Source organism: Pleurodeles waltl, chromosome 11 (genome assembly GCF_031143425.1).
Source record: "Pleurodeles waltl isolate 20211129_DDA chromosome 11, aPleWal1.hap1.20221129, whole genome shotgun sequence".
NCBI lineage: Eukaryota > Metazoa > Chordata > Amphibia > Caudata > Salamandridae > Pleurodeles > Pleurodeles waltl.
The window spans coordinates 1001853434-1001872207 of NC_090450.1; the positions used below are offsets into that span (position 1 = coordinate 1001853434).

Below are 18774 nucleotides of genomic sequence, written 5' to 3' on the forward strand. Positions count from 1 at the left end.
TGTAGCCTCAGAATTCTAGTGGGGGTCTATGATCATTTGAAGTGTACCTGGCTAGGTCTTAAGGAAGCTGCTGCCCAAGTTATACACTAGTGGTTGCCGGCTTTGGCAACTACTATGTCCGGCATGCTCTTTAATACTGCTGGAACATGCTGCACCAGCCCCTGGGTCATGAATTTAGATCCTTCTTGTCCTTCCTCTAAACAGACTGCAGCAAAAGAAAGCTCTTGACAGGCTGTGGGTGGGACAAGGGGCCACCCCAGGAATGTCAACAGGACTGAATGGCATGCAATATTATTACCTATGCAATACTACTTCCTATGCAATATTCCTTCCTTTACCCCTGGTATTTTAGTGAAAAGACATTTGTGTTGTTACCAGACTAAGAACAGATTTACAGTTTGGTGGATGTGTTTACTCTATCGCAAACATGACTGATATCCCGTCCACCATATTACGATCCCATTGTAGCCTATGGAGATCGTAATAGGGCGGACGGGATATCCGTCACAACGATCTACCAAACTGTAAATCAGGCCCACGAGATTATCCCGGCCTCAGGCCAATGGGTAGTCCAGATGAAGGGAACAGATTACATAACCTACCACCGCACGATACTTGGTTTTCAGCTAGTTTTGATCTCATCAAAAGAATAAAGTCATTGCCAAGAAAAAAATCTTCAAAAAGTGAATTGTAGAAAAAAACAATATAAACACCATACAACAATACACCTAAGTCCGGAAGCACGAAATGCTTTGCAATTAAGAGCCAACACCAATTGGAGACATCATAAGGAGCAGAGATCTGTGTCAAAGACCACCTGAGGCTGTCCCCAGTGTCTGCTTGACAATGTGGCGTTGACACATCTGAAAAGGGGTTCCAAGACTTTTGTCATTACATTGAGCAAAGTCCTCACCCATCCCAATGGGTAGCATGCTTCATCATTGGGTCCCTCCTTCCACTGGTACAAGAAGATAGATGTGAGAAGTACCATCCTAATGTAGTGGAGCTTGTGAAGTGTTTGGATGGGGCTTCCTGATGAGTTTCTATGTCTTTTAGTCCTAATTACAAAGGGGAGAAAGGGCATGTGGGTGTGAGTGTTTGGGTGTGTGTGTTTGCACACGCCCAACACTCTGTGAGCAGCCAACCCAACTATGAAAGAGCATATTCAACAGGGTTGCCTGTAGTGCTAGAATTCCAGGTCTCTTGCAGTGTGCAGTAGGGTTAACTCCAAGGTCAGATTGAAGCCTGGCCCTACTCCTAACTCTCTGAAGGTGATCGACACCGACAGTGCCCAGCCTTTGACTATCCACAATGGGAGGTGACGGATTAGATTGTCCTCTAGCTAGGCCCCATGCCAAACACTCCACTTACAGGTAACCACGGCCACACCATGTTGACACTCTGCCAATGACTCCCAACTCCCACATGTGGCCATTGGCCAAGAACAGGTTTAATGTTCTGAATACTTCATTTTTGTTTAATTGTTTGCAGTATTCACAAATCCTGTGCTGGAATTGCAAATCCTGAGGCCCATCCAGTGATAAAAATATGTTTTTTATTTTTAGTTTAATAAAAGGGAGCTCCTCTTCACATGGATCTGGGGTCAGAGCGGGGTTAACCTGCCTCCTTATGGCCTTTTTCTGCAACAGAAATGCTTCAGTAATGGCTAACCACTCAAGACTTGGTGGAGTCATGAATCTGAAGCTGGATTTACAGATTCCCAGTGCATGAGGATAGAAAAATCTCCCTAATCCAATGGGGTGCCTTTATTGTTTTAAATGGAGTCACATATCCACTGTGGATTCACAAATTCAGGGAGGATCTGCAAAGGATTGTGGTATTTCTAAAATGTAGCCTCTTCATGCCCAACCTAAGCATCTCTTTTAAAAGCCAATTTCTTCAAAACTACTGAATAGGTTTACACCAATACAATAAAAGAACAATCCTTGAGTAAAATTCTTCCTTCATCAAAATTTGTTGTAAATCAGTTCAGCCGTTTTTCCTGTATCGAAGAGCAAAGTATCCTATGGGAATTAAATTGTGAAATAACACTTTTACAACCCCTTTTTATTGCCCCCCACTTTATGGATCTACACTAAACTTGACACGAAGAATCTGAAGTGGATGGACTTTTCTTGGAAAGCTTTGTGCAGATTCAAGAAATGCCACCCAAGTTAATAAGAAAACAAAAATATCTTCCATGTGGAAATTCTGACCTAACCATGACTAATTTGGCGCTAACTACTTTTTTTAAGATCTAACTTTGAACAGTTGGCAACAGTTTTTAATATTTTAGCACAAGCAGTTTACTTGCCAGGAGCCTGAGTGCAAGTCTGAGGAAATATTTTACATTTTCTAAAATCTTACAAACGAACCCTGCAGAAGCAATGGCATGCTTGATTCCTGATTGTACCAACTGTATGCACACACGGCGAGACTAACGCAGAGCACTCTTTGGTTTTAAAAGGAAAATAGCCTTATTACATACTCGCTGAAGATGGATACACGTACGGTGTTTAAGTTTGTGAGATCTGGGATGCATACAGTTGATTATTCTCAGCCCTGAAGAAGTCAAAGGCTTATTGCCATATGACGAAACGCATGTTGGCTGTTCATGCGAGACACTGATGTTGTATGAACTGTATGATGGAGCAAAGATGTAGCTGTCTCTATTACCCGCTGACGTTGTAACAACTGCATGGTGGATCAAGACAAGATTCTTGTGTTAAATATATTGCTGCTGCTGGATGGATCTGGAATAAAAGCACTGAGAAGTCTTAACAACTATGATACTGGATAACGACATATTTGAAACGTTGAGTGCTCGGAGTATTGTATTTATTGGTTATTGACCTGTTAAACAGGTTAAAGTTCACAACTGTATATAAGTTAGTATCATGTTCAATTTGTTGTAGTAATGAGAGGGAGGTGTGTAGTATCCTCTTAGCAGCTACACTTGCTGGCAATGGAATGTGGCAACATCACAATGTATGTAAAAGAAGCTCTTGGTGTCCATGAAGTTGGGGCCAGAGAACTGAAGAGCAGTTGGTGAGGAAAGCGATTGGCAGAGAGAGGCAAAGTATGGTGGCTTTGGTAATGAACCTGAACTTAAATAAAGATCCTTGGAATCAATGACAGCTATCAATTTCATTTCATCCATGCCCCTACTGCCACTACTTGCCAAGATTACAGAATTCGTCATAGAACATTGAAGCTAACAATCTTCTACACCCTTCCCAGTCAGGATTCCAAGCTTTACGTAGTAGAGACTGCGTTGCTATCTGCAGGGCCACTGGAACTATGCAGCAGGGGATGGCCAAATTATGTGGGAGGCTCTAGTAAATTATGTGGCACGAAAAGGCAAACAATGTGGCATTATGCAGCACATTTTGTAATAGTATTACTTAATTATTTCATCATTTATAAACTTTATAACACTGTGTACACAATAGCTGCTCTTCATTAGTACCAATTTAACACCCAAAAGAAAGGTGACCAGTTCAGCTTTGCAAAGGGCCTTCCACGGCACAGCAACAGGTGTTGCTGCATTTTTAGTAACTTTTGAACCGTTTGAGCTAGAAACACATTTTCTTTTGTTAAAGTCTTCTCCTGATTATGCAGCAGATGATGGATTATGTGGCAAATATGGCACATATTTAATTATGCAAAAATCACTGGTGCTATTTTTTCTGCACTGTATTAAGGGGGCTTCCATTATTTCTAATGGGTCCCTATGTACACTGCGCGAGTAGCGCCAAAATGTTGGTGCTACTCCTGCAGAGTACCTCAATAGCGTAATAAAAAATGACGCAATTGCCCCTACCCTGCACCACGGTGTGCCGTATTTTAATTACGGCCTACACATGGTGGTGGCAGGGTGGAGTTAAGGGGTGCATTGAAAGTGGTGCTGCACTAAGTGCAGCATCACTTTTCTTAAATCTGCCCCCTGGTTTCTTTATCTGACCCATGCTTCATTGGAGTAAGCTTTAACTTGGACCCAGGTACTGGAGGCCCGTGGTTGGCACTCAATGCTTTTGGTGCTATTTTTGTATTTAAACTTTAAAATCTTCATTTCTCCAGTTCCTGTTATTGATGTTTGTCACTCTGGTGTAATTTATTTAGTAAAATCTTTATTTTTCATTGGGATTTTTATTGTGTTTTGACTTTACTATTGTTTAGTACTGGACAAATACTTTACACCTTGCCTCAAAGCTATGCATGAGTGCTCTATGCCATAGCTACCAAGGGGCTGAGCCCAGGTCAATGTAGGTAACTTTAGTGGTTCAGCAGGGCAGGTGCTTACCCCCTAGAGGTGTGTACTTACCCCCTCAACTAGTACTCCCAATTTTTTATAAGTATTAATATAACTCTCTGGTGCTTATGTTATAAACCTCAGATGGGGGAAAGGAAGCCCTGAGTGAATGCTACAACCTTTATGACTTCTTCATACTTTAACACTTCCAGTACTCACTTTGCTCATGTTATGAGTTGCTTGGAGTGGTATTCATAAGGGGATACCACTCCAGGCAGCTGCAAGGTTTCCAGTGTCTCTGGGGCTGAAATTAGCAGGTCCTTGAACTGGACCTGATAATTCATGCTGGAGACACCGATCCGGAGACTCCTGCGGAGCCATGGGGCTTCCGGCAGGTCCAGCTCCCAGGTGGTGTAAGGAAACTTAAGGGGGCCTGCCTACAAAGTACATGGAGGGGTCCTCCTCTCAGTGGTTTAACGAAACTTGAAGGGCCCCCCTGCAAAGTACATGTAGGGACCACCTCTCAGTGGTATAAGAAAATGAGGGGGGCCTGCAAAGTATGTGAAGAGGGACCCCAATGCTCCAGGACGAGTCAGGAGTTCTCAGGCCATAGGTGCCACCTGGGCATAGCGCTAGAGGGTGCCCCCTGGAGCTCTGGCCCCTCGGGCACCAAAATGGCTATTGTTAAGCCACTGCTGTTCCCTGGCCCCGCCACCAGCATACAGCACCTTGGGGGGGTAGAAACCACTCCCCACAGCTGAAGGGAAAGGGCCTCTGATCAGCTGCCAGCCCTCAGCTCAAGGACACACAGGGCAACCAAAAAGCCCCCACCAGCACCATGGGGGTTCAGTTCTTTATCTATCTCAGAATTGAGAAAAAATTGGAATTGGGCCCGTTATTCTCAGGTTATTCTCCATCGAGGGAAAGACATGGTCAGCTTGCATGTCAGCCCAGGAAAATATTATCACATTGAGCATGTTTATATCTTTCAGTCTGCCTAAGTGAGTGATTTTGCAATGGTTTGGTGCACGACTAGGGGGTGGCTTATATTAAAGGTGTTCTTGTGACAGAAGAAATGCTGAAGTTTCCAGGAGCAGCTCAAGGCACTTTGTAGGGGCGGGGCAGCATGTGTGGGGGAGGGAGGGAGGATGGATTTTTTTTTTTTTTTTTTTTAAACGCTTACCTTTATTGCCGCCGCCACCACCGTGCCGCTCCTCTGCTGCAGCTGCAGGCACAGGCTCCCAGCCTGCTGTGCAGCCAATCCAAACGCTACTGTCATGCTGCTGGGATTTGGATTGGCCGGAGCGCCCAGCCACGGTGGTCCCAGGCAGACTGGGAGCCTGTGTCTGCTCTCTCCAGCCCGGCAACACAGTGCCGGGCTCGAGAAAGAAGAGTGCGCATGTCTGTTTGGCCACCAAGATGGCCGGCCAAACATACATGCGCACTGAGGGGGAGTGCTATAAGGTTTGCAGCTGCTGACAGGGGAAAGGGGGGGGACAACGCTCCTCCGTCATAGCAAAGGAGCTGCGCCTTTCTGAATAATAAGCAGCTCTTTCACGAATGATGCTCTTACTTGGGGGAGGATCTATAGGAATGGCCGATGCTAGCGCAAGGAGGAAGGCCTTGTGAGCAACCTAGGGATGCAGATCCTGAGGGGTGTTCAAGCCTTTCATGAAATATATGACATTGCATCCCAGAACAATTTACCAGCCTTTTAAGAATATGTGAGCAAGTTTTACAGATGTCCTGAAGGTCCTCTAGAAAACACGAATGCAAAGGCGAAGAAACAAAAAATGCTATGTTTTAATTACATTTATCCATGGACGTGATTTAGGGTCGCCAGGGGTCGCAGTTGCGACCCCTGGCTGCCCTTTGCGATCCCTGGCAGTGTCTTTGCGACTGGAAGCTTCAGAGGTGGGAAATTCAGCGCCAGGGATACAGTGGCAGCTTTCTTTGTTTTCTGTCAATTTTTATTACACTAAAATTGAACAATAAAATATTAATCACTATTAGGTGAATAAAAATGGGGTACAATTAGCTGGAATATGTCCTTCCGTGGCAACTGAAGTAAGTAAAAATGCTTTTAGATTTATGGTGTGTGCATGCATGCGGATGAGAGTGTGTTTATGTGAGAGAATGTGTGTTTAAGTGTGAATTTGGATGTATGTGTAAGTATGTATGTGTGAGTGTGAGTGAGTGGAGGTAAAGGGCGCGTGATGTCACTTCCGCTACCCCTGGTTTTTCGGTGGACTGACGTCTATGATTTTATGCCATTTATTACTTATAAACAATGCTGTAGTTTTACCGGCTCTTTGGCACAGACAAAACAATGCTTTTACCCCCTCTTTAGATACTCTTTTCATCATTTCTTTATAATCGCTGTAGATGTGTTCTTCATCAGGCAGCAGGTTTTGATTTCTTTCCACCTTCTTCAGGATCTCGGTATATTGTTTAAGCTCCATTAAATTCATTATTCGGTCTTGGAACCCTGGTTCTCCGGCCGCCTGTTCTCTTATTGCCATTAAATCCATATAGTCGGAACAGTCTATTTGCTCAGGCATCAAAGCAATTTCTTTGAGGCGCCCAAGACACTTTGTGGCTTTCTCGATGTGCTGCAGGACCCTTTGTTTCACTGCTGCGATCTCGTCCTCCATCTTCTCAAGAATCCGCGCCCCCGTCATCACCTCCTTGTAGGCCGACTCATACTGTCCTTTCACGTCTTTCACTTCTTCCTTGTGAGTCATCACACGTGTAACCCACTTGTGTTTCTCCAGTTTGTGATCCCCTACCTTGCACTCGCTAGGGCAGACTTTGCAATTACCGCTCAGGCCTATCACCTCACAGAAATAGTTAAAAGGACGACCCACAACTTTACAGGGGTAGTGGCAGGTGACGTCACAGACCTGGCAATTCATCGCGGAATCCGTCTCAATGGCCTCTTGTTCCTTAACGACAACGTCTAGCTCGAGAGTGAACATTTTATTCTCTTCCATTGTATCCAAATTCTCTTTCAAGGCTTTCGCTCTCATTCTCAGAGCCTGCGATACCGCCAACCCCGCTTTTATTTCAGGTACAAGAACTTGTAAAGTGGCGTCCAGGACAGCTCGTTCCGTCAACACTTCTTTGGTTAACGTTAAACTTTTAGGGCCCAAGTATTCCACGTGATGAAAGAATGACTTCATGCTGCCCATAGACTTTTTCCAAAGTAGTCGGCTGAGCTCGTCATTTTGATTAAAGAGTGCCCCGTTGTTGAAGGAGTAATGCAGGGGGGCGCCGTCTTCGCCTTTAATACAGGGGAGACGAGCCTCCTCGATAGCAGCTAATGTTCGTATCTCACTGGAGTCTGCAAACGTGAACATGAAAAGAATATTCTCTGCTATATCCTTCCCAAAAATGGAGAGAACTGAGCTGAAAATATATTTCTGGGCTGCGGTCAGTCGTGGTAAACAGGCTGAAATTACAAAGCAAACTACATTCAAATGAGCAATAAACTGAAGAGAAGAAAAACACTCAGTTAACTGCTTCACTGTCTCCCTGTCTCTTCCTAAGCCCCCCGTGTCACCAAACCCCGGGGTGTCCACCACGGTGACGGGGTAAGAGATCCTTAATCCCGGCTCACTCTGCACCTCATATGCGGTCACTGTCGCCGTTTGACTCTGGGCCTGCGACCTCTTCACATCCTCATCTATTAGTTTGAATCTGAACTGGTCCTCGAACTCCACTCCCAGAAGATAGTTCATCATCGCATTGATGAGGGTGCTCTTCCCGGAGCCTGATTCTCCGACCATCAGTATCACCTTTTCATTTACTTTCACAGTTTCTTGCCCAAAGGAGTACTTCCGCTGCCCGTTCTCAAGGCCAGAGACTTTCTCTGTAAGTGGGAGGGCGTAGACTGCTAGATTCTTCCTTTCCTTTGCAGGATGTTTCTCCGCGAGAGCACGCATTAACATCTTTGCTTTCGGTTCTTGTTCATGGAAATAACCTGAAAAAGAGAAGTGGGTGTTATATGTTAACATGAGGTCATTCTTTACAGGTATCCATCATTACTGCTATATCATTGGCACTTGTAAACCACACAGTACAAACAGCACGTTCCCTCGATGTACTACTCTGTGTAATGCAGTACTTAACACTGTGCCACACATCCCTGTCATTTCCAAGCACTGGAGCACAGTGTGCAGCCTATGACGACAACGCAGCCACCCTTGCACCATGACACAAGGATACCTGCATTGTAGGCACAGAACAAAAACAATCCCCTGAGGCGTTTTCCTTATTGTATGTGTAGTGCAGAATTCAACACACATAGAGGACAAAACAAGGAGAAATAAACATATTTTGGACGCGTAGCATTTTGACACATTCCCAGGTTTACCATTGTTGGTAAATCTGGGAATGCACCGAAAATCCATGGGTGCGTAACACAACACAGCAAGTTACTCTGGATTTCTCAAGCCATGGTGCAAGGGTGACTGCATTGAAATCAGGTTGTTTTTGTGCGGAAGGGACGCCTTGCTTCACAAACACAAACGCTGTGCCACCCCAGGGGAGGGACAGGGCTTTGACGCATTCCCAGAATTATTCTATGTTGTAAATCTGGGAATGTGTCAAAAACCATGGACGTTGAGTGAGAACACCCACCGCAACTCCGATGGCACACCTCCCTGAGTCAATGTGAGGCAACATAACAACTTACACTGCAATGCCTCACACCATATCTGCAAGGCCATGAAAAGCCATGCTGGGTGGCTTTATGTGGCCTCATAGATGTGGCTCTGCACTGTGCACCACCAGAACATCTAAAAAAGTGACATTCGAGTGTGCACTGGGCTTGTGATGTACTCTTTCCCTCTAAGATAGACTACAAAGGCTCTTTTGACATCAAGCAAATGTCAGATCTCTAGTTCTAGGGATGATGAGGCAGGAAAGAAGACAGGTAAGGAAATCTCCTGCGATGCATTCAACACCAATACCTCTTTTACCATGGAAGCCGGATCTATACAAACAACAACCACTTCTTCTCTGACAGAAAGAAATGGAGAACAACAGAAGAAGGAACAGTTTCTGCTGTTCTCTGTGCCGAAATGACAGCCTCTAAAAAGGTCACCTTCATAGACAAAACTTTGAAGTCATCTATACCCAGTAGACCAAAGGGATGTTATTGTAGTGTGTAAGAAACTGGGTTATTAATTAAGGGAGGTGACTATCCACCTCAGGTAATAATCCCAATCCTTGACCAGGTGAAATCTCAAATTCACTACATTAACCTGACAATAACCCCCTGGTAGCTATGGCACAGAGCAGAGAGGCTTAACTTAGGGCAATGTGCAAAGCTTTTATGCAGAACCAAAACTGTAATAAAGTTAAAACATGGGCGACAGCCTTTACAACAATGTTTTTACAACGCAACTCCTTTGCCACACAACTTTAGAATTTCCAATGTTTGTGTAGTTTAAGTTTGCTTTGAACAGTAAGAATAAATATAGTTTTCTTAACTGTAACAAAGTTGTATCCTTTGTTTTTTCCATTGAACGTCAATGCCTTTTATTTTTTTAATAAGAAAGTGTTTCAGATCGTAGAGTGCAGTGTCATTGAGTGGAATGTTGTTAAGTGAACTCTTATAGGGTACAGTGGAGGACATTGTCATACAGTGCAGTTTCATACACTGGAGTGTCATAGAGGGGAGTAGACTGGAGTGGCCTAGAGGGGACTAGTGTAGATTGGAGTGGCTGACAGTGGCATAGAGTCAAGTGGTGTACAGTGGAATGGCATAGAGGGGCATACAGTGGAGTGGCTTAGAGTGGTGGTGGAGAGCAGAGTGGCGTAGAATAGAATACTGTAGACTGGAGTGGCATAGAGTGCAGTGGCATAGAGAGAAGTGGCATGAAGGTAAGTGCATAGGGTCAAGTGACATACAGTGGGATAGCGTAGAGTGGCATACAGTGGAGTGGCGTAGAGCTGTGGTGGAGAGCAGAGTGGCGTAGAATAGAATAGCATAGACTGGAGTGGCGTAGAGTGCAGTGGCATAGAGAGAAGTGGCATAAAGTTAAGTGGCATAGAGTGGGGTGGTGCAGAGTTTAATGGCGTTGAGGGGCATAGAGTAGAGTGGGGTAGAGTGGAGTGGCTTAGAGCTAAGTGGCGTAAAATGGATAGAGTAGAGTGCAGTGGTATAGAGTAAATGACTTAGAGTGAAGTTTCGCAGAGTGGAATACCGTAGAGTGGAGTGGTGTAGACTGGTGTAGAGTGGAATAGTGTTGAGTGGCGTAGAGTGGTGTAGAGTGGAGTGGTGTACAGTAGAGCGTCGTAAAGCAGAGTAGCTTAGAGTAGAAAAGGATAGAGTGGAGAGGCATATAATGAAATAACGTGGAGTCAAGTTGCATTGAGTGGAGTGGAATGGCATAGAGTGGAGTGGCATCCAATGAAGTGGAATAGAGTAGAATACATACAGTTGAGTGGTGTAGAGTGGAATAGCATACAGTGGAGTGGTGCACAGAGGAGTTTCATAGAGTGGAGTGGCATAGAGTACAATAGTGTAGAGTGGAGTGGCACAGAGTGGAATAGCATAGAGTGGAGTGACAAAGTGAAGTGTTGTAGAGTGTAATATCATGCACTGGAGTGGCATAAAATGGAGTGGCATAGAGTGGAATAGCACAGAGACAGGTGGCATAGAGAGGCATACAGCTGAGTGGCATAGAGTGGAATGCCTTAGAGTGGAGTGCTGTAGAGTGGAGGTGCATAAAGTGGTGTAGAGTCAAATGGTGTAGAGTGGAATAGTGTAGAGATGAGTGGTGTGCAATACAGTGGAATAGAATGGAGTGGTATAGGTGGAATAACATACAGTGGAGTGGCATGGAACTGAGTGGTGTAAAATGGAGTGGCATAGAGTGAAGTGGTGTAGAGTGGAATTGCATAGAGTGGAGTATTGTACAGTTGAGTGGTGTATCGTGGAATAACGTGGAGTGGCTTAGAGTGAAGTCCTGTAGAGTTGAGTGGCATAGAGTGGAGTGGCATAGAGTGTAATAATCTGGAGTGGAATTATGTAGAGTGGAGTGGTGTACAGTACAGTGGCAAAGAGTGGAGGGGCACAGAGTTGAATAGTGTGAAATAAAGTGGCATGCAGTGGAGTTGTATAGAGTTGAATGGCATAAAGTTGAGTGGAGTACGTAGAGTGGAATGGCCTAGAGTGGAGTGGCTAAGGGTGAAATGCCATAGAGTGGAGTGGCGTACAGCTGGGCAGAGTGGAGCGGCGTACAGTGGAGCTGCGTAGAGTGGAGTGAGATAGAGTAGATTAGCATAGAGTGGAGTGGCATTGAGTGGAGTGGCATAGAATGGAGTTTTGTAGAGTGGCGTGGCATACAGTAGAGTGGCGTAAAGTAGAGTGGCATAGAATAGCATAAAGTGGAGTGGCGTTGAGTGGCGTAAAGTGGCATACAGTGCGATATCATAGAGTGGCATAGAGTGAAGTGGCATAGATTGGAGTGGCTTAGAGTGCAGTGACATAAAGTGGAATGGCATTGACTGTAGTGGTGTACAGTGGTCTGGTGTAAAGTGAAGTGCATAGATTTGAGTGTTGTCCAGTGGAAAGGCATAGCATGGTGTAGAGTGGTGTGACATAGAGTGGAATAGCGCAGAGTTGAGCGATGTAGAGTGCAGTGGTGTAGAGTGGAGTGTCGTAGAGTGGAATAGCATTGAGTGGCATAAAGTGGAGTGGTGTACAGGAGAATAGCGTAAAATGGAGTGGCATAGAGTAGAGTCACATAGAGTGGAATAGCATAGAGTGAAGTGGTACAGAGTTGAATATCATAGAATTGATTGTCGTAGAGTGGAATGGCATACACTGGAATAGAGTACAGTAGCATGGCATACAGTAGAGTAGCGAACAGTGGAGTAGCAGACAGTGGAGTGGAATAGAGTGGAGAGGCGTAGATTGCAGTAGCATACAGTAGAGTGGCATAGAGTGGAGAGGCGTAGAGTGGAATAGCATACAGGGGACTGGCATAGAGTGGAACAGCTTAGAAACAGATGTATCAAAACATTTTGCATTCACAAACGGTGCAAATCGCAAGATTGCAAATGCAAAATAGCCTTTCACGATGTATGAAAGGCATTGCAGTCCAGTTTTAGGGAATCGCAATTTGTGATTTCCTATACACATGTATCAAGCATTTCCTAAATGCGAACTGGGCATTTAGGAAATTCAATTATCACCAACTCCAAGTTTGTGGTAACCATGTGCACTTTGAAAAAATTAATTAAAAATGCATTTTTTTAAAGTGTCATGTAGTGCACACATGCCCCTAGGGCATGTGTGAGCTTTACATGTGCACAATTGTTTTTGGGGGTTCATCAAAGGGGGCCTCAGGCCCTCCGCACCCTTGTTTTTGCATTACCTAATTTTCGAATTCCTAAGAGGAATTAGCAAATTAGGAAATGCAAAACTATTCACACCTAAAGGCCCTATCAGAACAAATGGAATCTCATTCCCTAATAGCGATTCCCTAACTTAGATTGCAAATTTTTAGAAATCGCTATGAGGGAGTCGCTATTTTGTTACATTTCATTTTGCATTACCTAAATAGCAATTTCTTAAAATTTGCTATTTAGGTAATGCAAAATGGAACTTTGATACAACTGGCCCTTAGAAAGGAGTGGCTTGGAGTGGCATAGAGTTGAGTGGCGTACAGTGGAATAACATAAATTGGAGCGGCGTAGGTTGGAGTGTCGTAGAGTGGAGTGGCATAGAGTGGAATAACATAGAGTTGGGTGGCGTACAGAGGACTGGTGTAGAGTGGTGTAGTGTAGAGTGGAATAGAGTAGAATATGGTAGAGTGAAGTGGCATAAAATGGAGTGGTGTAATGTGGAGTGGCGTACAATAGAGTAGCTTAGAGTGAAGTGGCATACAGTGGAATAGCGCACAGTGGAGTGGGGTAGACTGTAGTGACATAAAGTGGAGTGACATAGATTGGAGTGACATAGAGTGGAGTGCTGTAGAGAAGAGTGGTGTAGAGTGAAATGCTGTAGAGTGTAGTGGCACAGAGTGGAATACTGTAGAGTGGAATGGCATAAAGTGGAGCAGTGTAGAGTGGAGTGGCATACAGTGGAATAGGATAGAGTTGAGTGGTGTACAGTGGGGTGGCATAGGGTGGAAGAGCGTAGAGTGGAGTAGCGTACAGTGGAGTGATGTACAGTACAGTGGCATACATTGGAGGGGTAGAGTGAAATAGCATAGAGTGGAGTGTCTTGGAGTGGATTAGTATACAGTGGAGTGACTTAGAGTGCTATGGAATACATTGGAGGAGTGCACAGTGGAATAGCGTACAGTGGAGTGGTGTGGAGTGAAGTTGTAAACAGTGGAATAGCATAGAGTGGGTTGGTGTAGAGTGAAGTAATGTAGAGTGGAGTGGTGTATAGTAGAGTGGCATACAGTAGAGTGGCACACAGTGGAGTGACACAAAGTGGAGTACTATAGAGTGGAGTTGTATACAGTGGAGTGCTGTAGAGTGGAGTGACATACAGTGGAATAGTGTAGAGTGGAGTGCGTACAGTAGAGTATTACAACCTTTTTTTTAATAAAGATGAAGTATAAAAAAAAATGTAAATACACTGTAGTACACTATATTTATGAAATATAGGCCCTTAGTACAACGTAGACGGTAAATGCTGCCTACCGCCACGGCGACGGCCCCCAAAAGACTGTCGCCGTGGCTGCCAGCCGACCGCCATATTATGACCGCAGGCGGAATACCACCAGGAGGATGGCGGTATTCCATCTACGGTCATGGCGGTTGACGATGGTAAGGTGGCGCTGCTGCCAGCAGCAGCGTCACGCCAGAAAACCCCGCCGACCGTATCATGACACATGATACGGCCTGGCGGTGTCCCTCTTTCAGACGCTGCTGCTGGCATCAGCTCTGCGTCCCGTATCCTACCAGAGGACCCACTGCAAGCAGGTAAGTCGGGTTCTCCAACAGGGGAGGGGGGTGGAGGGTGTTATGTGTGTGGGGGGTGTGTGTGTGATTGTTTATGTATACGTGCATGCGGGTGTGAGGCGTATGTAATGCGTGTGTGCATGAATGGGTGTGAGTGTACGTGTATGTTGTGTCATGTGAATGTGTGTGTGTTTCTATGTATGTTAGTGTGTGTTGCGGTGTGTGTGTATGAATGTATGCATGCGTGGGTGGATGTGGGTATGCTTGTGTATGTATGTGCATGTAGGTGTGTGTATGTTAGGGGTTTGGGAGGGGGAGGGTGGGGATAACCCTGGGGAGGGAGGGAGGGGTGGGGGAGACCCCTATCAGTGCCAGGGAAGGAATTCCGCGGCAATGATAGTGCCTACCACCATGATTTTCGTGGCTGTATAAAAGCCATGGAAACCATGGCGGTAGGCGGGGTCATAATCCTGGCGGTTGATGTGGTACATTGACGGTTTGGCTTTGGCCAAACCGCCAATGTCATAATATGGCGGTATGTACCACCGGCCTGTTGGCAGTACTATCGCCACTATACCGCCGACCGCCGGGGTCATAATGACCCCAATAGTGTTAATTTGTTAACATTTTATTTTACATTCTTTTAAGTACTTTGGTATTTTCTTTGAATCATTGCAGTACCACAAACATTTTTTTTTAAATTAGACAGGAATACATAAATAATTTCCCCTACCTATTACCACTTTAGTAAAGTGGTACTAGGTAGGGAAACATATAAAACATATTACTTGTCTATATCTAAGGCCCTAACCCAGAAGACAAGTAAAGTGCACTTAAAACAACATGGCTGGCTTTAACTTTTGTAAAAAGACTATGGAAAATGCATTAGGACCAAAATGCGTTTTGGGACCTCCTTCTAGGTCTCAAATAGGCAGCACTTGCGCTGCCTCTACGAGACATGGTGTATCTCATCTGTGGGCTTAGAACACGTCTACCTCTTGTGATTCGTTCCTTTGCCTTCTCTTTGAAAATCCTTGCTTTTCTGTGGGCAGATGCTTACATTTGTCCCTCCTTTTGATGTGCTGCTCACGCCCAAGGGACGGCCCCTGTTACTTGTAGCCTTTCACTTTTGGGCCATTTTTCTTTCATTCACGCATTATTTTTTCTTTTGTGGCTCAGCCTCAGGGAGCAGCAGATGTAAGTGCTGTACAACTCTGCCATACTGCGCGTTCTTGTCCGTGTGCTATTCCACCCATTCTGCAGCTATGTTGGGGTGGGTGGGGGTGGGTTCTAGATATCCAGTACTGGCTTTCACCTCTGCAGTTCAGAAAATCCATATGCACTGCATCGGTGCAGGTGAGTATTTTCCCAGCATGATTTTAGCCCGACTGGATTATATTTTCGGGCTTAACAACAGGCATCTTCTGTGACAGTGTCCAGCTCAGAGAGCAACGCGGACTGTACCTTGAGTCACAATCGCGTCACTGTGGCTCTTACACCCACTTTCCTTCTTTTTCTCCAGTAGTACACCTTGAGGCAGACGTAGGGTGGTGAGGTAATAGGTAGTGTACAGGGCCCTCTCTCACTTCACATACCTCTCCAAAGGGCTTGGCTTTGCCCCCCGTAGGAAGCAAGGAGACTGAATGCTTATTAGCAGACTGATAGGGCCACCAGTATTACAACTTGCTGCTGCACGAGTGCATATTTATGAGTTTGCCTCACTGCTACTGCTTCATGATGGAAGATCCTTTGAAAAGAAACCTGTTCACCTTTCAGTTGTCTGCTGTACGTGCATGATAAACTGGTTATCAACGAGGTGAAAATGCTGACAAGCGTGGATGTTTTAAAATGTCCAAATAATGAAGTAGTACTGTCACAAAACGTTCCGTTCTTACACTGCATAATTAGATTTTTCTTGAGACAGTTTATTCAAACCTATCACATAACTTTGTTCTCCCTGCTGTACAATTCAGGTAGCCCTGCTTAAAGGATACAGCCCAGACATGCATGCATGTGTTTACTCCTGGCCCTGCAACAGTTCATTCATTTTTTTCTTCAAATTATGCAAAATTATGTGGTGTTTTTAGGCATTGGAAAAGTTGTTTTACTTTTACTAAACCTCCTCTAATGTTTAGTAATTTAATGACTGTATGATTTTTATGACATCTATGGCAGGACTGTGTTCAGGACAATTGTAATTCAGAGAATATTACTGTAGGCCAGGAGAAAATGCCTCTGACCAGTCACTGCCCAAATAAACTTGAATGATTTTGGGCTAGTCTGCAGAATGGATCACTGAGTAAAGCGTTTGCCACTGAAGCGTGCTGAGCTACATACCAGAAGTTCTTGTCAGCCTTATGCCCTTACTGGGTGGGGGGAGGTTGCTGCAGAGCTTAGAAACTGTAATTTATACTGTGAACAGATGTATTAAAAGAAACTGTTGCTACAAACAACAGTACAGGTGGGTTACACCCCAAACAAACAAATTTAAAGCAGGCCATGGATCTGTGAATTGAACCGGTTTATGCAGGGCGGTGGTTGTCTTTGGGGGGGTTTGATGCATTTTTGAGAGGAGTGGACTGGCTGACGCCACGTGCAGCTATTTGTGATGTCACTCAAAACATCTTGTGTTTACTATATGGTTTTCACTTTAAAGAAGAAGGAGGACAACCTGCATTGTGCTCACAAACACAATAGGCGAGAGGGCGTCACAGACATTCTTAGGAAAATAACAGCTAGACTTATGTTTTTTATTTTGGTGGCTTGTTCTATTAATTTCAACTTCTTCCATAAAATTATCCACATGCTTAACTGTAAAATGGTGACCTGCTAAACATGTAGGCCTGGAAGGGCTGGGCAACCCTGTCCAAGACTTGAAATTTAAAGAGGACCTTATTGCCTGATGGGCCAAACTGAATTCCAGGACTTGTTACAAACCTGGTGCTAGGTAACCGCTTTCACCTAACAGAATCAATCAGAGCACAAGCTTGCCTATTTCAAAGGCATCAATCACAGACAAGCAAATAGAGGCAGAGGTGAAATGAACAGCATACAACAAGTGCGTTGCAGAATCCTCAGAAATAGCAACACTGACAAGGTTTAAGGATTAACTGATTGAAAAAAAACAACAATATACAAGGTCAAACAGCTCTGGTACACAATTGAAACCAAAAACATGTCTAGTATCTCTGTGCTGCAGTTGCCTCTCTGTTCATACATCCACTACACACCCAACCAAAACACATAGATAAAAGACATTGTCATTTACAGCGCCAATAACTCTACTCTCACAAATGCTAGACCTATTGCATTGCAAACACTTGCATTGTACCTTTAATTGAGGAAAGCTTGCATCAACCTTCTGTCTGCTGTGTGTGAGGGACGCTTGCACTGCTGCTGTGCTGTATCTGTGCTATGTAAGGGAAGCTTGCCCTGCTGCCTGTGCTGTATCTACTGTGTGAGGGAAGCTTTCACTGATACTGCCTCTGCTGTATCTGCTCTGTGTGAGGGAAGCTTGCACTGCTGTCGCCTCTGCTGTATCTGCTCTGTGGGAGGGAAGCATGCACTGCTGTCTGTGGTATATCTGCTGTGTGTGATGGAAGCTTGCACTGCTGCTGCCTGTGCTGTATCTGCTTGAGGGAAGCTTGCACTGCTGCTGCTTGTGCTGTATCAGTTCTGAGTGTGGGAAGCTTGCATTGCTGCTGTGTTGTATCTGCTGTGTATGAGGGAAGGCTGCACTGCTGCCTGTGCTGTATCTGCTGTGTGTGAGGGAAGCTTGCACTGCTACTACCTGTGCTGTATCTGCTGTGTGTGAGGGAAGCTTGCAATGCTGCTGCATGTGCAGAATCTGCTGTGTGTGAGGGAAAAATGCACTGCTGCTGTGCTCTATCTGTGCTGTGTGTGAGGGAAGGTTGCACTGCTGCCTGTATTGTATGTGCTCTGTATGAGGGAAGCTTGCAGTGTACCTTCTCTGTGAGGGATTATGACCTACTGCCTGTGCTGTATCTGCTTTGTGTATGTGGGAAGCTTGCATAGCTGTTATGCTGTCTCTGCTGTGTGTGAGGGAAGCTTGCAGTGCTGCTGCCGGTGCTGTATCAGCTCTGTATGTGAGGGAAGCCTGCATTGCTGCTGTGCTGTATCTGTTCTGTGAAAGGGAAGCTTGCACTGCTGCTGCTATGAGGGAGACTTGCATTTTACATTCTCTGTGAGGAAGCATGTGCTGTTGCCTTGGCTGTATAAGGTGTGTGTCTGAGGTAAACGTACACTGCTGCTGTGCTGTATCTGCTGCGTGTGAGAGAAGCTTGCTCTGCTGCCTTGCTGTATCTGCTGCGTGTGAGGGAAGCTTGTACTGCTGCTGCCTCTGCTATATCTGCTGTATGCGAGGGGAGCTTGCACTGATGCTGTGCTGTATCTGCACGGTGCAAAAGGGAAGTTTGCACTGCTGCCTGTACTGTATCTGCTGTGTATGAGGGAAGCTTGCATTGTACCTTCTCTGTGAAGGAGAATGCACGGCTGCCTGTGCTGTATCTGCTCTGTGTGTGAGGGAAGCTTGCACTGTTTCTGTGCTGTAACGGCTGTGTGTCAGTGACATT

General features: G+C 45.1%; 1 protein-coding gene across 1 annotated transcript in view; it reads right to left on the minus strand.

Annotated features, from left to right (window-relative positions):
- Window positions 1-6212: 6212 nt before the first annotated feature.
- The window catches only part of LOC138266494 (uncharacterized), a 72577-nt gene continuing 60015 nt past the window's right edge, over window positions 6213-18774 (minus strand). Inside the window, exon 3 of the mRNA XM_069215351.1 lies at window positions 6213-8234. Coding sequence (XP_069071452.1) covers window positions 6481-8234 — 1754 coding nt within the window. The 3' untranslated portion in view covers window positions 6213-6480. The remainder of the gene's footprint in view (window positions 8235-18774) is intronic.